Source organism: Mytilus trossulus, chromosome 8, assembly GCF_036588685.1.
Source record: "Mytilus trossulus isolate FHL-02 chromosome 8, PNRI_Mtr1.1.1.hap1, whole genome shotgun sequence".
Classification (NCBI taxonomy): Eukaryota; Metazoa; Mollusca; class Bivalvia; order Mytilida; family Mytilidae; genus Mytilus; species Mytilus trossulus.
In genome coordinates this window covers 58,725,719-58,748,941 of record NC_086380.1, presented here as the reverse complement: position 1 = coordinate 58,748,941, position 23,223 = coordinate 58,725,719, and the positions used below count along the sequence as shown (strand labels likewise).

The following is a 23,223-nucleotide window of genomic DNA, read 5'->3' as shown; positions in this document are numbered from 1 at the left end:
AATTTTGGCAAAGAATATTAGATAAATAATTTTACATAATAATATTTATCTCATGAACTAGTGACACTTACAAAAAACATAAATTTTGGTTGATAAAAGATAAAAAGAACCCACTAAAACATATAGCAATGAATCTCTATTGAATTATATCAGTAAAATAATTTAAAAGTAAAAAGAGTTGCTTGATGAGATTTGAAGATCTTACCTATAAATGTACCATGCTTATGAGTACATGCGTGTTTAATCTTAAGATTCTGTTCATATACTCAAAAGAAATGTGTCAATATAATTTTTCATCAACAAATATACTTTTCAAAAAGTTCAAATGTTGCAAGAGAAGATGCCTTCCAAACAAATAACAGACTACGTGTTAGACAACTGGTGTACTGACAAGTTGGGATATCGATGGACCAACTATGGAAGACATATTTTTTCATTAAGATCAAGATACAAATAACTTAGTTGAAAGGTTATTAATACATTTTATTACTATACACCTTATATATTACAAAATCGAAATTTTAAGCATCTTCTAATCATTATCTATTTGATAATAGTAACTAATTATATTTTATTTTGGGGATAAACTGAACTGTCTCTGTTTTTATGACCTGAAGTATAAAAAGTGTTACACTTTGTCTATATCCTACTTCTTCGTGGGTAACCAAAGACTTAAAATGATATAAACTATACAATTGTTTAACTATACGGAGAGATTATTGCCGTTCTTTCATGATAGGGTTATGCAAATTTAATACAAAAATCATAATCGTCAATGCAAGTCGATAATTACATAAAAGCAGACAAATGAAAAATGTAGTCTAGCAAAACCTGATGTGTATGAAAACATGAAAACAAAAAATATAATGCTACTTATAACATTCAAATGTATACAAATTAAAATTTTATGTACTTTCTATTTGTTCCTTCAAACATAAATCATAAATTCAAACTCAATAACATTTTGTCATTTTCAGGTTTTTCCTGGGCATGAAATACCATTTCCTTGGTGGGTATGCCAATAGCAGAGTAGAGGACTTAATAATCTTACTCCATGTAAATGTAACTATGTTTTATGAGTAAGTAAGTTTAATTTTGTCACAATCCTGTTCTTCTTATCGTTCACTTGAATCGTCTGAAATTAGAAAGATGATTTCAATTAAGATGCAATTACATTGAATATTAAATACTGTGAATTCAATTTTTTAAGAAATAATTTATTAATAGATCTTTGAATTATGTTTTCAAATAAAAAAACATCGTAATTTTAGCAATCTAGATGAACTCGCAAAGATTAGTCGCTTGAAAAATATGAGAGGACAAAGGGAAGACAAAAGTAAATTGACAGCAGAGAATATGCTCAAGGCAGAACTTGAACAAATGGTGCAATGGACTTCATCCACAGAATGCACTGTTCCATCACAGACAGCATTTGGGACGATTTATAATGTAGACATTGTCAATGTAGTGTGCAATTGTCCAGCTGCAACAACAAGAGGTATGTTTTTTTTTTATTATCTTAAGTCAGTTCAACAATGTTTAAAAGTACACCATCAAGTAAGAATTGTTGAAATCAAGATTATTAATTTCGCGGGTGCCGTATATGGTCCCACAAATGCTTAGCCTTCTGGAGTATCTAATTCTACTTCAGGTTTTTAGTGGAATTCGCGTTGTTTATTATTTTATTTTTTTACTGTTGTGAATGTCTTTTGGGTTAAGAGTCTCCTCGATTTTGATTGTTTTTGTCTTCCAACAAGGCGTCATCAGGTTATACAAGTGCAAATAATCATTTGACTCATCAATTTTTCTAAAACAATGCGATTTAATTTAAGTTAATCTTTACTGAATGTTCATTAGTGGTTTTGTTTGAAGGTTGTACAATTAAAAGTAAACCATAAAGGTATAATGCATTATTTATGTTCCATTCTCTCCTGTTTTTTAGGGATGTGTAAGCATGTTCATTAAGCTGAATTTATTGCGTCTAAAAGGAACATCGACCTCACTGTAGGGCGCAGATCTAGAGGTTTTGTCCAGATTGGGAAATGTATCAGTTGTTTATTTGACCTCATTTAAATGTACATGTTTTGCCAATAGCCATGGTATACATTGTATTTGTGTGATGGTAGCAAAAAATGGTATTTTTATCACCTGACATAGAGTCTACCCCAATTGATGAAACAAGACAACAATTAAAGGAAGACAAAGAAACAACCGAACAGGCTATTAAAAGAAAAATTGAGTATATATGTAAACCATGATAACTTCCTGACAATTGACAAGAAAAAAAAAGACTATTTTACAAGCAATCACAACGGCATTACATATTTGTAAGACAACCAACTTTTCCAAAAACAACAAGAAAGCGAAAGCAACATCCGCTGTTTCCAAGCAGAAAATCCAAAAGTTCAAAAACTGATCATGACTCTTCAGTAAGCCGAAAATGTGTTGTAAAAAACAGGGGCGTAAAGTTAATGATGATGGCAGTTTCAAATCGACCCACAGAAAGAAAGAATCCATTCGTAAACTATTTCAATGACCAAATCAATGAAATATTATACTGATTTAGAAAAACTGCTTTTTCTTGATATTCATTCAAAAAATGTATATGTTACATTGGTGAATAAAGGCTTTAAAAGTAGGACATATACAGTTAGCTCTTGATATGTTTTGCAAAGATACTGATGTTACCAAATGTATATAATTTAATATAACTAATACCTATCCCTAATGAAGATTTTGTCAAACAGATAAATTGGCTAAATATATACATTTGACTAGATATAGGAAGATGTGGTGTGAGTGCCAATGAGACAACTCTCCATCCAAACAACAATTCAAAAATTAAACCACTATAGGTTAAAGTACGGCCTTCAACACGGAGCCTTGGCTCACACCGAACAACAAGCTATAAAGGGCCCCAAAATAACTAGTGTAAAACCATTCAAACGGGAAAACCAACGGTCTAATCTATATAAACAAAACGAGAAACGAGAAACACGTATATATTACATAAACAAACGACAACTACTGTACATCAGATTCCTGACTTAGGAAAGGTGCAAACATTTGCAGCGGGATTAAACGTTTTAATGGGCCCAAACCTTCTCCCTTTTTCTGAAACAATAGCATAACATCACAACATATAAAAACATACGATAAAATATCAATTGGCAGACTTAACTCAATCAAAAAACGTATGATTACACAATGAACGAATAAATTTGATCTGCGATATCTGAATACAAATGCACAGTTAATTAGATATTAGAGACAAACATTCATGACCAAAAGGCTAACAAACAAATTCAAACACACTGAGAAATATTAAACCAATCAATGTTCACTTTAGAAAAAAACCGTTTTTTTATAATCTTGAAGTTTATACAAATGTTGTAAGAATAAGTGAAAAATTGAAGATATTACAAATAATCAAAGCTGGTATACAGCAAAGATCCATTTAAATAAAAAATGACAAAAAAGCATTATAAACAGTATCAACAGGTCGAATTAACAAGAAAATACGATTTGAGAGTACTCGCAGTTACTGACAGCTAGTTAAAAGCCAAAACCAATTAATAGTAAAAAATCATGCATCAGAGACTAAAATCGACTAAAACACATCACAGGGATTTAGTATTTTAACGTCATTAATAGTCAAAGAAGACATGACTTGTGCAATGCCAAAAATAAATGTATCGACAGGTAGTAGTATAGTGAAGAGCGACTTCTATAGAAATAAAAGTAAACGTGGCTGTGTCCCCTATACATCTCGCCTCAAAAGATAATGAAATTTAGTTATGTTTTAATTTGCTAATGACAAAATCAATATTAGTGCCAATGTGAACTATATTCAGAGATCTAATTACAATATTGGTACGATAACCCTTACTTATAAGTTTGTTTAAAGGTTCGATCAGTTTACAAGGATCACATAGTGATTTCCTCGCTTTAAGTACAATATTACCATAAAATTTAGGATGAGAAATACCATTTTTAATAAGCTTTCTACAGGTATAGCCAAATTTACTAATCAAATCTTTGTATCTATGAAAGAATTTAGTAAAAGTTTTAAGTAATTTATGGTATCGAAATCCCTGACACAACAATTTACCAGTGATGCATTGATTACGTTCGTTAAAATCTATAACATCAGAACACACACGGGCAAACCGAACGAGTTGCGATATATAAACACCGTATGATGGAGCCAAAGGCACATCGCCGTCTAAAAAGGGAAAATTAACAATAGGAAATGAAAATTCGTCTCTTTTGTCGTAAATTTTAGTGTGAAGTTTCCTGTCTGTTTGCTGTCTCAAGTAGGTAATATGTTTTAAGCAAATGATCAAATATGTTTGAAGTTAAGATAATACGTGTGATGCGTCTAATAAATCATTACCTGGCAGCATTGTCTCTATTGTCTTCCAAAACGCCTCAAAACTTTCCCATGAATTGCCTTGTTAACATTTGTTTTATTTAGTTCGCCTATAACATGGCCAATAAATTCTCTGCAAATATAAGTTAAGACAGCAGTTTTATTATTACAGGACATTTCTTTACCTACATTATTTTATATAATGACACTATTTTAATTCTGACTTCTAGTTTTAATAAGACTAATTTAATCTGAACAAAAAAAATACTTTACAAAAATGTATTTAATTGACTTAAATATTCTTTTTAAAATGTTTTAGTATGTTGGTACTATAATGCTTAATTTATGTCATTAATAAGAAATATTTTATTCAATAATTTCAAATGTTTCCTAGCTACAATAAAACAGAGCATGTTAAACCGTTTGAAAATAAATGAGAATAGCAATGTTATACATATCTACAATAAAACATAGGACCAAGTCGAATTGTAAGGCCAAATCAAATAGTAATTTGTACATCAATTGTTCTACCTAGCTTTCCGATAAAAATGTAGTGTGGATTGTTTTACGTTTATGACCTGTAAGAAGTAGATTGTATATGATTTTATAGTTCGTATTCTAACGATGCGATTAATTTTAAAATGATTGATTGCATGTCAGTTTGCTTTGATAAGTTTATTATTTAGTACACAGAGAAATATGAAACTTGCACAACCTTGAGTTGTTTTTACGTTTTGGTCGGGTTGTTTTCTCTTTGGCATATTACCCGTGTCCATAGAGTTATATTCTAACAAAATCTATTTTTGAACAGCTGGTAGTATGTTTGTGTTTGAATCATTTCCATTCGCAATTAACACAATTGTTAATTTTCTATATAATACATTTGTAGACCTCGAGTGCAAAAAGATAGATTGCATTATAGACTTGATTATGAATTTATGAACTGAATTTTGTTTCAAATTTAGTCTAGAATAATTATTGAAAAATAGATGAGAATACTCAGTGTATAATTGATTGTTAAGAAGATGAATACATAATGATCATGGTATTTGGAAAATGTATGTTTTATATATTTCATGTTAATCTAGTTGTTTGCATTTTCTATTGTGTATTTTATTCCATACTCTTAGTATGTAATAAGGATGTCAAGAAGACGATTGCTTTTGTAGCCATTATAGATCCAATGTTCGTAAAATCTGAACAATTGAATTCCCCTCAAACACTTACTTAGTTTTTTCATTGTCATCCTTTTTTGGGGCAGATGTCCCTTTCATTTTTCGGAAAACAGCCTTTTTGGTTGATTCGTTATCGACAGGAGCCTCGGTTAAAGCATTTAACTTGATAGTCAACATCACCTGGAACTGAAGTGAGATACAGTTGTGATCTTTTCTTGCAGTTATGCTGAAAAATATATGGAATAAGACATATTAGGCACCGTTATGAAATTTCTTACAACTTAAAAGATGTCTTACAGATTGGCAAAGTGACATGTATATGATTCACAGTAGACATATGATTTCTAATGATACAGTAATATACCAAGGGATCCTAAACTCAAGCATGAACAATATCATGGGCACCGCATAATGAGCTGGATTTGCTAACCATTCTAGATAACATGAGACCACCCTGGTTTTTGGTGGGGTTTATGATGCTCAGTTTTATTTTTTCTATATTGAATTATAATGATTGCAATTTGAATTTCAATCTTTTTTAATTTTTTGGTCCAGCTTTGTCAGTTTGTTCTCCAAATTTTAGTTTGAATGTTCCTTTCGACCCATTCACAATTCCTTACCTACCATGTAACTACTCTATGAATGCTTTAAACAAAACCACGAGATCACCAATATATGTAATTTAACCAGCAAAAACTGTTTTCTTTGAGAATCAAGTGTATTTACTAATATACAATAAAATATAGTCTTGCTGAACCAGTAATGCATATCAAACCTGTTCTTGTTCTTTTTTTCTTTTTCTTTGATTGTCTTACAATTCCTACAAATGATAAAAAAAACATAACATGACTTATGTTTTGATGACCAGAGGTAACCAAATCTGAAATCAGCATTAGGTGACCAGAGGTAACCAAATCAAATATTAACATAAGGTGACCAGAGGTCACCAGAGGTCACCCAATCTAATAACATAAGGTGACCAGAGGTTACCAAATCCAATATTAACAAAAGGTGGACAGAAGTCACCAAATCTAATAACACAAGGTGACCAGATGTCACAAAATCCAATATATGAATGAGGTGACCAGAAGTTACCCCATTCTAGCATGTTAAGGCCACCACAGGTTAACAAATCCCATTTCTTGTTTAGATGTAATCAATATTAAATATTTATGTAAGGTAATCAAGAAACAAAAAAAATGATTTGTTCAATCAAGCCTAAGTGGCCATTTTACCAGAAACAATTGCAAGATTTAAGTTCAAAAAGAATTATATTTGCAGCATTATATAAGCATAGTGTATGTTTTCATTATATTAAAGGTTTGACACAATAAATTAGATGCATACATACCATTCTCATCTACATTTTCTGAGGACTTCTGAAAAAAGAATATAAATATATGATAAATGTATTAGTAAATTCAATTATCTTTTGAGGATCAGTATTATTTTACTTAATTATCAACTGCCAATGATCTTGGCAATGTTTGCAAGGTCAAGGATTTTTCTTATATTTGTTTGTAGATGATCATGAAAGATACTGTCTATTGTGTTAAGTTTTATAGGCATATTAAACTTCATGTAATAATATTCTATAACATAAGATGACCAGAGATAACCCAATCCAATATTAACCTAAAGTGACCAGAGGTCACCAAATCTAATATTTAAATAAGGTGACCAGAGGTAACCAAAGCTAGAATTAACATAAGGTAACCAGAGGTACACCAAATCCAATATAAACATAAGGGGACCAGAGATAACCAAATCCAATATAAACATAAGGTGACCAGAGATTACCAAATCCAATATTAACATAAGTGACCAGAGGTCACCAAATCTAATATATGAATGAGGTGACAAGAAGTAACATAATCCATTATTAAAATAAGGTGACGACCAAAGGTCACCAAATCTAATATTAACATAAAGTGACCAGAGGTAACCAAAGCTAGAATTAACATAAGGTGACCAGAGGTAACCAAATCCAATATAAACATAAGGAGACCAGAGATAACCAAATCCAATATTAACATAAGGTGACCAGAGATAGACAAATCCAATATAAACATAAGGAGACCAGAGATAACCAAATCCAATATTAACATAAGGTGACCAGAGATAACCAAATCCAATATTAACATAAGGTGACCAGAGGTCACCAAATCTAAAATATGAATAAGGTGACCAGAGGTAACCAAATCTAAAATATGAATAAGGTGACCAGAGGTAACCAATTCTAAACTATGCATAAGGTGATCAGAGGTCACCAAATCTAAAATATGAATAAGGTGACCAGAGGTAACCAAATCTAAAATATGAATAAGGTGACCAGAGGTAACCAAATCTAAACTATGAATAAGGTGACCAGAGGTAACCAAATCTAATATATGAATAAGGTGACCAGAGGTTACCAAATACAATATTAACACAAGGTGACCAGAGGTCACCAAAGCCAATATTATCAAAAGGTGACCAGAGGTCACCAATTCCATTATATGAATAAGGGGACCAGAAGTTTCCCCATTCTAGCATGCTAAGGCCACTAGAGGTTATCAAATCCCATTTCTGGTTACGATGACCACATGTAATCAAAATAAATGTAAGGTAATCAATAAACAAAAAATGATTTGTTCAATCAAGCCTGAGTGGCCATTTTACCAGAAACGATTGCAATTATTAAGTTCAAAAAGAATAATAGTTGAATAGTTGCAGCATTATATAAACATTCTGTGTGTTTCCGTCATATTAAATGTTTATTACAATAAATTAAATGCATACATACCACTCTCATCTACATATGATAATTGTATTAGTAAATTCAATTTTATGTATCCAAAAGTGTCTGATGAGGATAAAAAGAAATTGACTAAATTATCAACTGTCCATGTCCTTGGCAATGTTTGAAAGATCAAGGATTTTTCTTAGATTTGTTTGTAGATGATCGTGAAAGATAATGTTCATTGTATAAAGTTTAATCGATATATCAAACTTAATAAAATAATATTCTATATTCTTGTTGACCTATAATGTATATCAAACCTGTTCTTCTTCTTTTCTCTTTTTCTTTGATTGTCTCAAACTTTTTACAAATGATATGAAAAACATCAACTAGTTGTATAAAAATGTTAATTACCAGAGATAACCAAATCTGAAATCTGCATAAGATGACCAGACGGAACCAAATCCAATATTAACATAAGATCCCAGAGATCACCAAATCTAATATTTACATAAGGTGACCAGAGGTCACCAAATCCAATATTTACAGAAGGTGACCAGAGGTCACCAAATCCTGTATATGAATAAGGTGACCAGAAGTTACCCCATTCTAGCATATTAAGGCCAACAGAGGTTAACAAATCCTATTTCTGGTTAAGATGACCACATGTAATCTAATTAAATATTTGTGTAAGGTAATTATGAAACAAAAAATGATTCGTTCAATCAAGCCTAAGTAGCCATTTTACCAGAAACGATTGCAAGTTTTAAGTTCAAAAAGATTGATAGTTGCAGCTTTATATAAACATAGTGTACGTTGCCATCATATTAAATGTTTTCATACAATACATTAAATGCATAGATACCACTCTTATCTACATTTTCCGCGGACTTCTGAAAAAAGAAGATTTCCTTCTAGTCTGTGATTCGAACATTTAAAAAAACGTGTCATCACAAATGACAAATCATGCAAAATGGATGAAACAAATATTTTGCTTTGAATAACTTCATTAAACTGAAGTTTGTGTTATTCATTGTATTCAATTGCTCAGTACGTTAATTTTACTTACAGATAATACAGACGGTGATAGGCTTTAGATCTATGGTGTATTGCTAAATAGAAAGAAGAATTGGCTATTTTTGGTTTTCTATTTTTAGAACTACAATATTACTACACAGAAGAGTACTATTTATAGGGTGACCAGTGGGCACCGTTCAGCGTAACTATTATCCTTGTGCAATTAATGGAGTAAAGGAAAATAGTTCCGGAACGGAAACGACCACTGTCCGGAGTTTGCACCGAATTATGACTTATGAGTTTGAATAACCTTTTTTCTTCCGCCTCTCCTTTATAGCTTTATTTGTACATTGCTTTAAATTTTCTTGTTTGTAATCGGACCATTTAGAGCTTTTCGAGTAGACATTCAAATGTGAACTTTTTACCTATTATACATGTATATAAAAAAAAGCAGATTTGTAATAATTGCCTATGAGACAACTCTCCACAAGACGTCTGTTTTTTTTTGTTCACACATCGTTGTCAATATAATGGAATTTAATGCGACTGTGATACAAGTGAGTTTAGCAAGCTATAAAACCAGATTTAATCCAACATTTTCTACATATGTATAATGCATGTACCAAGTCAGGAATATGACAGAATCCAATTGTTTGATGTGTTTGAGCTTTTCATTTTTATCATTTGATTAGGGACTTTTCGTTTTGAATTTTTATCGGAATTCGGTATTTTTGTGGTTTTACTTTTTTTGTAATGGCTTAAAACAACATTTCAACGGATCAACAGAAATATCCTGTGGTTACCATTTTTTTACCGCAAGTTTTGTTTATATACTAGCAAGCAAAGGAAAAAAAAACACCTTTATATCCGGACATTATAGATTAGGGTAAATCGTCGATAAGACAGTGAGGAAGAATAGACTTCTGAAAATTACTTGGACTTTTGTTTTTATTGTATTTGAACAAGTGTGGACACAGATCAGTGTGGATAGTATGTTTGATTGTTTGACAGTGTTTTATATGACAAAAAGAGTTCTGTCTTTTCCATAGGGTTCCATATTATAAACTGTGTTGCACAATGACAACCAACCTGAGCATTAGGAGTATTGTTTATTTTTATTTAGTTTTTAAAAGAGGGACGAAAGACACCAAAGGGACAGTCAAACTCGTAAATCTAAAACAAACTGACAACGCCATGGCTAAAAATGAAAAAGACAAACAGAAAAACAATAGTACACATGACACAACATAGAAAACTAAAGAATAAACAACACGAACCCCACCAAAAACTAGGGGTGATCTCAATGTTCGAGACGGGCATGGAAGAGACACTAATTGCATTCATTATCAAGGAACAGTCGGAAAGGGAAATAAACATGATGCATAATTATGTAAGCATGAACAATTTACTGCGGAATACATACAATTCAAGATAACAGAAAACTGTTTACTTTGCTATCTTGAATTAGTTATTAGACCATTTTCATATGAAAGACCTTTGAATCCGGATATTATATTTTTTTTTTCTACTGGCCACCTTCTCTCTGGTTGGATATCCTGGTACTCGGTCAATCAATGACAACTTAAATACGTAAATTCAAGATTTTATTCGGTACAATTTAGATGGAAAGTTTACTTTGTAATGCTTTCTAAACATGACTAAATTATCAGAAAGAAGTAAACTTCCCAGCCAAATAACACCGTTTATATATTTGATTTTACTTCTTTTGGTTGCTCGTTTTAGACCGAGTACTAGGATGTCTTACCACAGAATAGGCAATCTGTCGAAAAATATAGAACTCAAAGCCGGTAATATGAAAATGGATTATTAAATACTTCAAAAATTTCAAATCGAAATAGCAAAAGAAAATTACAGATGTTTTTTTTCCTGTATGCATTTATATTGGCAAGACAATTTTCCCAATCACTTTCGTTTAAAAGTATTTGTATGTATTCACAAAATGCTATCGCATTCAAACTACAGATTGTTAAATAACTAGAAGGCCTATAAAATTTAAGAATAAAAAACGTTGCAAAGCCTAGACATGATAGACGGATGAAAATAAATCTCTCTGTAAGAAGTTGCGGTACTTGATTTCTAAGAAAAGTAGTAAAATCTTGAATGTATTTACATCAAACAAATAAGCAATAATGTATGTAGCTGTGGCGCGGCGTCTTAGTTGAAATCCATAGATTTTTTTTTCATTAATTTGTCAAAATAAAGTTTTTATCATGCTTTTCTTTTTAAAATACAATAAAAGTATGGGTTACAGAACTTTTTTCAACGCTACAGGTTGTGCACAATTGTCAGATTTTGTATAGGTTATGCACGGAAAACCAAATTTTGTGTGATGAAAAGAAAACTACACCATAAAATGTTAAGATATAATGTGAGAAGATTACTCTTATAACACGCCTTTAAATAAGAAAATGGAAAACATTGGGTCACCGGACTTGTTTTCTTGCTACACATTAAAAAAGGTAAATACTTTCTTTTGTATTTTTTTCTTAACTGAGTTATCTCACCTACTATCTGAATTATCCCCCTACTATCTAAGTAATAATATGAATTTATGAACAGTCGGAAAGGAAAATGAACATGATGTACATGTATATGTAAAATTGAAAATGGAAATGGGGAATGTGTCAAAGAGACAACAACCCGACCACAGAAAAAACAACAGCAGAAGGTCACCAACAGATCTTCAATGTAGCAAGAAATTCCCGCACCCGGAGGTGTCCTTCAGCTGGCCCCTAAACAACTATACACTAGTTCAGTGATAATGAACGCCATACTAATTTCCAAATTGTACACAAGAAACTAAAATATATAACGCTACCTGTGTACGCTACCTGTGTGAGCTACATGTATTCATCAACATCAAAGAAACTTTCAAGAAGGACAACCGCTATCAGAACAATTAAACTCAGCAATATCAATAACTTTATGACAATTTAGTTTTTACCAAATGAATTTTACAAAAGTCACCTTGTAAGATTTCTAAATGTTTAATAGATGTAGATATTTGTTCACCAATGCACGAAGAAGATGTTGTTATTCGCTATCGCAATTGTTCAACTGTTCCTAAAATGAAAAATGAAATTCAATAATACGCTTTTACAGGTAAGTCAATCAATCAATAAATCAATCACAAAAATAAAATGTCAATCTATACTTCAATGTCCTATTATAAATACGCATTCTACTCCTGTGTGATTAAGGACATTGAATATGATACAAAGTCTCAGATTAGTATACTTTCTGTTTAGTACAAGGATTCCTTACTGTTCTCTGAGAAGTCCGTAGGTAGCCTGTTTCAAAGCAAATTTTCTGTCACTCTCATATTTTAACCTTAATTCCCATTGGTAATCTCAATTTCTCGCACTGATCATGTTCGAACCACTTTTCAAAAGGTTTTGAAATATTTATTTAATTTCAATCGTTTGATTTAAAGAATTAGAATGCAATAGACCACTTTCGAGTTCATCCGTCACCGGAAAAAACTGGTCAATTATACGCGCCTTTATCATCGTCATTTGTGAGTTTAGGGGTGTCGTCACTTCCTTCCAATGTTGAGCGAGTGGTTGGAAAACTATAATTCTATATTGTACGAATTATTCGGCAAATTGAATTTTCAAAATTGACAATCAACACTGCTGTCATTAGGGAAATGTCAGTAAGTACCTACAGATCAACCATTATTTCTAGTTTATCCTGCACAAAGACGATCACTAAGACGCTTGATGAACGTAAATAGTGCAGTGATACAGGCGAGCCCCTCTATCTGGTAAATGACGTCATAAATGCGTGTATAATTGACGAGTTTTTGCCGGTGACGGATGAACTCGAAAGTGGTCTATTATTTTCTTCTGAATTGTCTGCCCATAGGTGGCGTTTTAATGTCATGTGTTTTATCTGCTTTGGCGGTTAAATCATTCGGCACGACAGGGTCCACTCGATCGGTCACGTTAATGTTTTAAATACTACTGTTATCTAAGATTTTGTATCATGCATTAAGAGATTGGTTTGCTTTACATACGTGTGTGTGTTCATTGAACTATTTACATATTTATATATAAATGTTTAGTATTTTGTATATGAAATATATTATTAAATTGTTATTAAACCAGCCATCGGCTTTGCACATTACTATTTCTTGTAATTATTATTATGAGAATAATATGAGGTTCTGATATATGGGTATTAATGGAAGAAGAAGCAAATAACGTTAAGCAAACAACAAATGTTTTTTTCTTCTTCAAAGTTGAACATTTAGCTTGCTGAAACGTACATCCTGTCATTATAGAATGCACTGCATTATACATTTATGTGATATTAAATTCAGATATTTAGTTCAGATGATCGTTTTTAAAGATTTCAGATTCATGAACTAAAGAACGAACATTATTTTGAACCGTCAAATCCATTTGCACAAAATTATGTAAGATAAAAAAAAAGCATTATAAAAGTTTTTTAATCTTAGTTCATTTATATATTTTGTACATGTAATTTGGTATGGCCTCCATTATCACTGGACTAGTACACATTTCTGTTTAGGGGCCGGCTGAAACATGCCTTCGGGTGCCAGATTTTCTTCAAGTGTTGAAGACCCTTCGGGTGGATTTTGCTGTTTGTAGGGGTTGTTGTCTCTTTGACACATACCACCATTTCCGTTCTCAATTTTATTATTACCTTTATTCTTGGTTCAGTATCGGGTCGATAATTTTAATCCAGTCAGCTTCTGACCTGTTGGCTTGGTCATCGTCTGCTACTACTACGTCATTTATCATAAACGTAGGAGTTGAAGTTATTCCTCCTAATAAAATATCTTTGCTTATTAAATTGTAAGACAGGGGAACTCAACAAGCATTGTAAGATAGCGAGCTTTGTAAATACTTGCGTAACGTATACATATAAGTTATAATAAAATCAACGGTACCAATTTTGTTGCACCAGATGCGCATTTCGACAAAACATGTCTCTTCAGTAATGCTCGTGGCCAAATATTTGAAGTCCAAAGCTTATATAAAAGATGAAGAGCTATAATCCAATAGGTCCAAAAAGTATAGCCAAATTCGTGAAAGGAATCAGAGCTTTGCATGAGGGAGATACATTCCTTAATTTATAATAATTTTTAATACTTTGTAACTTTGTAACTTTATAACTTAGTTTTTATCAATATGTATGTATCACAAAATGAAATTGAAAAACAAAATCATTTGTTTTCAAATTGGTCTTTCATTTTAATCACATTGTTAAGTCAAAAACATGTTTATATAACATGTATAAGGCGTCAACTTTTATCTCCCCTTGACATTATTTTTCGGGGTTGTTATTTTATCTGCGACACAACACCATACATGCATATATCGTATATTGATTCATTGATACGATTCAAGGAAAAACACTACTAGTATTTTTTTTAAAATCGGAGATAAAAGGAATAATACAAAAGATACTTCCCATGTCGATAATTTACACTGAGCGGAAGCGAAAAAAAAATATGGTCAAACTTAATGTATACCCATGTTAAAATTAGCATAGAGCATGACATTAAGGAACTATTTCGATTCTTATAGGACATATACTGTATTTCTCTAGGTAGAAGAGTACGAAAATATCGTATCCTTGCTCTATTTAAGTTCTTCAAACGTTTTTGTGATCGTCATAATGCAGGTTAACTAGAAATAATTAAATTTCCGAGTTTACACGTCTTCTGATTGACTGACAGTGGTTTGTCTATCAGCTCATAAACATAATTTTATCATGTGACAGTGACTTCAACAACATTTTTTCATGATTTACCGCGGCTAAGCATTACAATATAAGGAATGACATCACTGTTATATTTTTCTGTCTATTCGAAATAACAGCAAAAATGTGGTGCACACTTAAAAAAACCGCTACACGAGTTATTCAGTGAACACCACATTTTTGATGTTATTTCTTCATTGACAGATAAAATATTACAGTCATTCCTTAAATCATATTTTTTCGTTAAGTATTTAATCATATGCCCTAATGACAGCAGTGCTGAATTTAATTAGCACGAATGATCCGTGCCATTTAGCCAAAAAAAAAAAAAATTCAATCACTCGCTCAAAATAGGAACGGAAGTGACGACTCCTCTAAACGCACAAATGATGTTCACTAAAACCAAAGTTTTTGACGGAAACAAACGAACTCGAAAGTTGTCTATTCACGGCTTTGTAAAACATTTTGCGAAATAAGGACGTCATTTTAGAATTTTAGATAATGACTGGGCTAATGATAATCAGCAGACAGTTGTGAATATACCATAAGTTGAATTATTATATATAGTTTTTATATTTAAACATTTATAAGGAGGCAAAAACAATGCTTACTCGAACAACCATGTTTCCATTCGACTCGACACTCGTCATTGATTCCACTATTTGTTGTCAGCTGTTTGAATTCAACTTCCGGTAATCCCATGCTTTTTGCTAGCTCTACCATTTTTCTTTAGATAAAGAACAACATATTAGCAATTTTACCTGACCATATCGGGAAATAGGTATTTAGTCGGATCTTAACACGTACTTGTGATTTGGTTAAACCGGTTTTGTTTATAAATATACGAAGAAATGTCGAAATGTTCAGGACTTAATTAAATCCGTATTTCTGTCGGAAGGTGCACGCATACGATTTTTATTGCGTCTTACACTTTGAGAAGCGAATAATCTTTAACTACTTTATTCAAATATTGTGTAAAAACGTTAATTTTCAGCTTTGAAAGTCAAGTGGCTGGATCATTTTTCTGAGGAAGTTTTAAAAAATTGCAAAAAAATATTTTTACAGTTGGTTAGCTTTCATTAGTCTTCACTATCTATAGATTAAAACTTTTGGTTATAATTATAATTTAAAATCATCATTGAAGGTGTCGGACGATTGCGCAGTTAAAATAATCTATTGATGTGCCATTCGTATGCAAGAGTGACATTTCGTTGTATTATGTGTCAATTCGAAAAAGTTATGCGAGTATTCTCTCCCCTTAACAGGTTAATTATTTTATAATTAAGTTTAAGTTTCTGATATAATTTTGAATAATTACAAAGTGTATCAATTCAATATATTTCAGTTTTTGTTATTAGTGTATCAAAAACATTGATGTACGAATATAATTTCAAAAATTTGAAACGTTTAAAATGATTACATACCAATATAAAGAACCGTTCATCATTTTTGAAAGAGACTATGAATGTAAATCGAATTAATTATCTTCTTTTGATGATAGATAGATTGGGAAATGAACCAGCGTTATCTAATTCAAATCACAGAGAGGGACCGGCAAGCAATATTTCATTGTAGCTGAATGAACGTTAAAACTATTTTCCGCTTTGAACAAATGTTACTTTATACAAATATAAGGACTTAGTTAGCTAAATCTACAAATTTTATTAGATATTATGATTTTTTATTGCAATAGATTAATATTCTTAATATATCACAGATAGAAGCTAAGAACAAAAATAAAGCAATAAAACTGAATATAATTTTCCTTCTCCGTGCATGTTTCTCAGAATTGATTTAATGATAATAATAGTATATATGCGCAAATTAACTGAAGATGCAGGTCGACTTAGTAGTCCAACTAATGCATCAGTAGCTTTTCAAAACTACGGTTACGAGTTCGAATTCCGTATTTAGGATTGTCAGTTTACCTGCCGAAGATCGTTGATTCTCTCTGAGCATTCCGGCTTTCTCTACCAATATAAAGGGACGGACATGAAATAGGAACATACTGCTGAAAGTATCTATAACCATCGATAAATTAATCAATCAACCAACAAATCAATTAATCAATCAACCAACCAACCTACCAACCAATCAATTAATCAATCAATCAATCAATCAATCAATCAATCAATCAATCAATCAATCAATCAATCAACCAACCAATCAATTAATCAATCAATCAATCATCAATCAATCAATCATTTTAGATTGCAAGGTATAAATAAAAGTTTATAAAAATGTGATTACATCGTTATTTATTGACCATAAATTATTGAATATGAATTGAATAAATAAGGTACATACAATATAACTTGGTCCTCGGTGAGAGTCTTATCATAAAATATATCGAGATGGCTGTATACATTTTGTGCCCAGACAAATGTCATGTTTCCGTTGGTCATCTTGTCCACTGAATGGGTTCCCTGTTAAATACATAATATCTGTTTAAAAGGGAACAACTGTGCATGCTGTTAGATCGAAATTTCAAATATTGGAGCTGATTGGAGGTTATTTCCATGACACTAGGTTAGGGTGATCCCCAATTTAATGAAAAAAGTATTGTGGTTAAGCAGATGACAAACAAAATATTCTGAATCTTGATTTCCCCCCAAACCATATAGTGTTAAATGGTGAGCGTTGTAAATAAAAAAGAAATGTTCGCGCTTTGCACGGGGAAACAATTTGACTCTGATAAAAAAAACCATACCTCCCTCTTGGAGTGGTTTACTCCAAAATATTTGGATTTTAGCGTTCCTGATGAAGTAAAAACCAGAAAAAATGACTCAGTCAAAGGAAACTTTTTAGTGTATTTTTCATGATTTTTAATCTTTCTCATTTGAACGATATATTTGTATTTTCTTAATTTCAAGTAAAAGTCGGAGTATTGAACGTTTATGTTTCAACGACACAACCATTATCATTCCGTACAAAAATTATTACGTAGACTCTCTTAATTAACAAGACAATTAGAAATTACCATAGCAACCAGGAATGAATTTCTATGATACGGTAGAGGAAACAGATGCATGCGTAGTCTTAACTTTTCCGGTCCGTAATGGTCTGCAAGTTTGACTAAAGTTGGTAAGGCATCTTGGCTGTCTGGACAAAGAGGTCCCATGTAGACATCGAACTCGACTGGCGCAACATTTGTACTTTGGTCTCCATATATAAATCCCAAAGGTCTTGGAGGAACAGGAGTAGTTTCGATAGCCAATGGAAGTATTACTAAAATTAATTTACCGAACATCTTTATCTACAAATAAAAAATATTAGAAACATAAAATAATTTAAAAGATAAGAAACAGAACCACAGATAATATACATGTACTTGCAATACAATTGTTTGATTATGACAAATTTATCTTGAGTCTATATTTAACTGGGTTATCAATCTAATTAAAAAACAATCTCTCATCGCTCCCACTTTCTGATACGTCGCGTGGGAGCCCAAGACATATCAGAAAACTGGAGCGATGAGAGATTGGTTTTTAATTAGATTGCTGGGTTATATAAAAATGTTCTTTTTGTACCGAATCTGAATCAAGTTTTATCATTTTAAAAGTGCATAGCCATTTTGTTTTTATTTGCAAATCTCTAATACTAAAATTACATTGAGAGAATGTGGTATGAATGCAAGAAACAAAATGATATAGCAGCAAGATATCTTAAATCGGTTTCAGACAACTTTTTTGTCTGAAAATCGCTATGTTTGGACTTGCAGAATATCATCAATGTGCTATCTTGGCCTTCCAAATCACCGGACTTTTTGGAATCCTAATGATCAGCCATGGGATCAACTGGAAAAACGTGTGCACCAGCGTCAACCCCCGCCTAAGACTCCTTATCAGCTTCGACATATAATACAGATATAAAAACAAAAAATTCACAGAAACAATAGTCTTCGTTTTTAAATCATGCCATTAGATTTGAAATATGATTTTGAAATTCAGACAGGTTAAAATATGATAATTTTGTAATTTGCCTTTGTTTTAAATCAATGTTTTCTTTTTCATGAAAATCATACATGGATACAAATCTGTGGTAACGTTATTCCAGAATTTGAACGTGTTGACTAAATATGCTGCATTTAATCGCTAAATACTGCGTAAGTAAGTTAGTGAGAAAGTAAGTAAGAAATTATTTATTATTGTTACATGTGTATCATATTATTAACATACATTTATATAGAATGTGTAATAGGCGTATTTGAATACTCAACTCGATGTGGTCAAGCAGATTGTTCCAGTTGAATCAAAATGTACCTGCTGAATTTACTGTTATGTCCCTGTACGAGAAGATAACAATAGTACTTATATATAAAATGTATTTCTAACAATATTGATTAGTTTTTTATTAATGTTCATCAGTGTAAAACTAAGTAACATCTGAAATAAAAATCTGTTCCAAATAATCAATAGCAAGATAAGTCAAGCAATTTATGTATAAACGTTTAAAATCAATAACGTTTAGGAAAACAAATCTCACAAGTGAACGTTCGTTTGATTTTCTTGGGAGGATTTCGAAAATGGATATACTGGCAAAAAAGAGAAAAAACCTGCATCGAAAAAAATAGAATAAAAAGTCAATCTGCAAAACAAGTTGTTTAAAAATGTAGATCTCTGTAGATTCTTTATCTTCATATGAGATATAACCATGCTACCACTGATGCGTATATATAGTTAAACTTTTTCAGGATTTCGAATGTGACTTTTTCAACCAACGTATACAAGCATGCGAATTACGAACATCTGCATTTTGATAAAAAAATGCCCCTATAAAAAGTAGAATAGAAAAAAATGTCAATGTATAACAAAATGCTTTTTTTTTTTTTTTTTTTTACAAATGAGTAACTTTCTTTTTTTGAACTTGCGTCATTGTAAGTCTCAAATCTTAGTACAGGTTATGGAGCACAGAAAGAAAAAGAAAACCACATAATTTTCTATCTTAACATCTAAGTCTTGCACATGAATTACATACTACTCTAGAAATTAAAACACTTCATTAAATATCTAGGCTGATTGTTGTATGCCATTTCAAAATCTAAGATGGTGGAAGACACCCATGTAACCTTAATTCTGACCTTGCGATAGCTTTATAGCTATTTAAGATCGTCACACCCTCCCCCTTTCCGCTCACCCTCTTCCCACATCGTCAGCTACTGTTAGGAGTTTTTATGACAAAGATCATTGTCAGACGGAGTTTTAGTGTTCTAGTAATAATATTACACATTCATCAATTCGAAAGGTGTTATGGTATGAACAAGAAAACCATAAAGAGACTAAAATGACGCAGTTGTTTATATGTAATGATGAATTATCACTAAACCATTCAAAGTTAGGTGACTGCTTAGTATGTTGACCTCAACTATAGCTCACACATCGAACTAGGGATAAATGATATCACAGGATGCATTTATAGTATGACGTCCATTATCACTGAGCTATTGTACATATTTTTGTAGGGGCTAGCTGAAAAACGCACCGGGTGCGGGATTTTCTCGCTGCATTGAAGACCCATTGGATGCCTTATGCTGTTATCTGCTTAATGGTTGGGTTGTTGTCCCTTTGACACATCCCCCATTTCAATTCTCAATTTTATATAGATCTGCTTCGTCCATATTTGGCACAACATTTTGGAATGGTCCCCAATGCTCTTCAACTTTGTACTTGTTTGGTTTTATAACTATTTTGATCTGAGCGTCACTGATGAGTATCATGTAGACGCAACGCGCGTCTCGCGCATTTAATTATAACCTTGGTACCTTTGATAACAATTGACTCAAATCTCAAATGTGACTATGACAATGATGACTACAAAACTTTTCGATGAAAAGACTATTTCAGCTTTTTTTTATAATTTCAATTTCTGTGTAGCAACATTCCAGCAGGGCATTTATATGGAGTATACAGCTTTTTGTTGTTGCGACATTCAGAAGTTTGTGTTTCCTCTCATGATAGAGTTGCTTACAAGACATATGTTTAGTTAAGGATTCAAATAGGTAAAGTCGAAACCATTCCTACCAAATTAGGTTAACACAAGCTCGAGTTTGTTATGAAAAATATCTGTTTCACATGCAGATTACAACGGATATGTTCCTTTTGTTGTACTTGTTACTTTGAAACCACCGAATTATGACTTATGAGTTTTAATACTATCCATTTTTCTTCCGCCTCTCCTTGATAGTTTTTTGGTACATTGCTTTTTTTCGTGTTTGTAATCGGACCGTTTAGAGCTCTGCAAGTAGACATTCAAATGTGAACTTTTACCTATTATAAATAAAAAAGAAGATGTGTTATAATTGCCTATGAGACAACTCTCCACAAGATGTGTGTTTGTTTTGTTCACACATCGTTGTCAATTTAATGGATTTGATACGACTGTCATACAAGTAAGCATGAAAATGCACGTACCAAGTCACGATTATGACTGTTGTTATCCATTTGTTTGATGTATTTGAGCTTTTGAATTTTGGCCATTTTATTATGGACATTTTGTTTTAAATTTTCCTTGGAGTTCGGTATTTTTGTGATATTACATTTTTTTTAATAGCTTTAAACGACATTTCTCCGGATCAACAGAAATATCCTGTAGGGAGAAAACAACGTTATATCCGGACATTATAGATGAGGATAAATCGTCGATTAGACAGTGAGAAAGAATAGTCTTTCTAAAATTTACTTGACGTACTTTTTTTTAACTCACCTGGCCTAAAAGGCCAAGTGAGCTTTTCCCATCACTTTGCGTCCGGCGTCCGTCGTCGTCCGTCGTCCGGCGTTTACTTTTACAAAAATCTTCTCCTCTGAAATTACTTGGCCAAATTTAACCAAACTTTGCCACAATCATCATTGATGTATCTAGTTTAAAAAGTGTGTTTTTGTATCCGGCCAACCAACCAAGATGGCCGCCATGGCTAAAAATAGAACATAGGGGTAAAATGCAGTTTTTGGCTTATAACTCAAAAACCAAAGCATTTAGAGCAAATCTGACGTGGGATAAAATTGTCTATCAGGTCAAGAACTATCTGCCCTGAAATTTTCAGATGAATCAGACAACCCATTGTTGGGTTGCTGCACCTAAATTGGTAATTTTAAGGAAATTTTACTGTTTTTGGTTATTATCTTGAATATTATTATAGATGGAGATAAACTGTAAACAGCAATAATGTTCAGCAAAATAAGATTTACAAATAAGTGACCGCTTTAGGAGTTATTGCCCTTTATAGTCAATTTTTAACCATTTTTCGTAAATCTCCATGATCTTTTACAAAAATCTTCTCCTCTGAAACTAGGGGGCCAAATTAATCCAAACTTGGCCACAATCATCATTTATGTATATAGTATAAAAAGTGTGTTTTTTGACCCGGCCAACCAACCAAGATGGCCGCCATGGCTAAAAATAGAACATAGGGGTAAAATGCAGTTGTTGGCTTATAACTCAAAAACCAAAGCATTTAGAGCAAATCTGACATGTGGTAAAATTGTTTATCAGGTCAAAATCTATCTGCCCTAAAATTTAAGATGATCTGGATAACTCGTTGTTGGGTTGCTGACCCTGAATTGGTAATTTTAAGGAAATTTTGCAGTTTTTGGATATTATCTTGAATATTCTTATGGATAGAGATAAACTGTAAACAGCAAAAATGTTCAGCAAAGTAAGATTTACAAATGAGTCAACAGAACTAAAATGGTAAGTTGACCCCTTTAGGAGTTATTGCCCTTTATAGTAAATTTTTTACCATTTTTTGTAAATTTTAGTTAACTTTTACAAAAATCTTCCTCTCTGAAACTACTAGGCCAAATTTTACCAAACATAGCCAGAATCATTATTAGGCTATCTAGTTTAAAAATTGTGTTTTGTGACCGGGCAAACCAACCAAGATGGCCGCTTCGGCTAAAAATAGAAAATAGGGGTAAAATGCAGTTTTTGGCTTATAACTCAAAAACAAAGCATTTAGAGCAAATCTGACAAGGGGTGAGAAATTATTTATCTGGTCAAGATATATCTGCCCTGAAAATTTAGATGAATCGGACAACCCATTGTTGGGTTGCTGCACCTAAATTGGTAATTTTAAGGAAATTTTACTGTTTTTGGTTATTATCTTGAATATTATTATAGATGGAGATAAACTGTAAACAGCAATAATGTACAGCAATTTAAGACTAAAAAATAAGTCAAAATGA

The 23,223-nt window shown here is 32.0% G+C and overlaps 2 protein-coding genes and 1 long non-coding RNA gene across 3 annotated transcripts; 1 reads left to right on the top strand and 2 right to left on the bottom strand.

Annotated features, from left to right (window-relative positions):
- Positions 1 to 934: 934 nt before the first annotated feature.
- On the bottom strand, positions 935 to 5,770 carry LOC134682005 (uncharacterized). The gene is made up of 3 exons (XR_010100755.1): positions 5,600 to 5,770; positions 4,397 to 4,505; positions 935 to 1,135 (listed from the first exon to the last, which is right to left on the bottom strand). It is a non-coding gene; the product is annotated as an uncharacterized LOC134682005 (long non-coding RNA).
- Positions 975 to 2,134, top strand: LOC134682004 (uncharacterized). Its single transcript, XM_063541612.1, has 3 exons — positions 975 to 1,079; positions 1,272 to 1,498; positions 1,943 to 2,134. Exons 1-3 carry the CDS (start codon positions 991 to 993, stop codon positions 1,963 to 1,965), a joined length of 339 nt encoding a protein of 112 aa, XP_063397682.1. The 5' UTR covers positions 975 to 990; the 3' UTR covers positions 1,966 to 2,134.
- Positions 5,771 to 12,211: 6,441 nt separating the features above from the next.
- Positions 12,212 to 21,519, bottom strand: LOC134727813 (uncharacterized). Its single transcript, XM_063592204.1, has 6 exons — positions 21,454 to 21,519; positions 18,021 to 18,296; positions 17,348 to 17,466; positions 15,652 to 15,767; positions 13,979 to 14,102; positions 12,212 to 12,370 (listed from the first exon to the last, which is right to left on the bottom strand). Exons 1-5 carry the CDS (start codon positions 21,517 to 21,519, stop codon positions 13,981 to 13,983), a joined length of 699 nt encoding a protein of 232 aa, XP_063448274.1. The 3' UTR covers positions 12,212 to 12,370; positions 13,979 to 13,980.
- Positions 21,520 to 23,223: the final 1,704 nt, after the last annotated feature.

Bases quoted from the DNA above. Each gene is read 5' to 3' on its own strand.
- LOC134682004 (XM_063541612.1), top strand. From the start codon at position 991: ATGAAATACCATTTCCTTGGTGGGTATGCCAATAGCAGAGTAGAGGAC. The intron at 1,080-1,271 runs GTAAGTAAGTTT...TCGTAATTTTAG, and splicing joins AATGTAACTATGTTTTATGA to CAATCTAGATGAACTCGCAA. The intron at 1,499-1,942 runs GTATGTTTTTTT...CCTGTTTTTTAG, and splicing joins TCCAGCTGCAACAACAAGAG to GGATGTGTAAGCATGTTCAT.
- LOC134727813 (XM_063592204.1), bottom strand. From the start codon at position 21,519: ATGGCCAAAATTCAAAAGCTCAAATACATCAAACAAATGGATAACAAC. The intron at 15,768-17,347 runs GTATGTACCTTA...CTTTATCTAAAG, and splicing joins ACCGAGGACCAAGTTATATT to AAAAATGGTAGAGCTAGCAA. The intron at 14,103-15,651 runs GTAAGCATTGTT...ATATTTTATTAG, and splicing joins ATGGAAACATGGTTGTTCGA to GAGGAATAACTTCAACTCCT.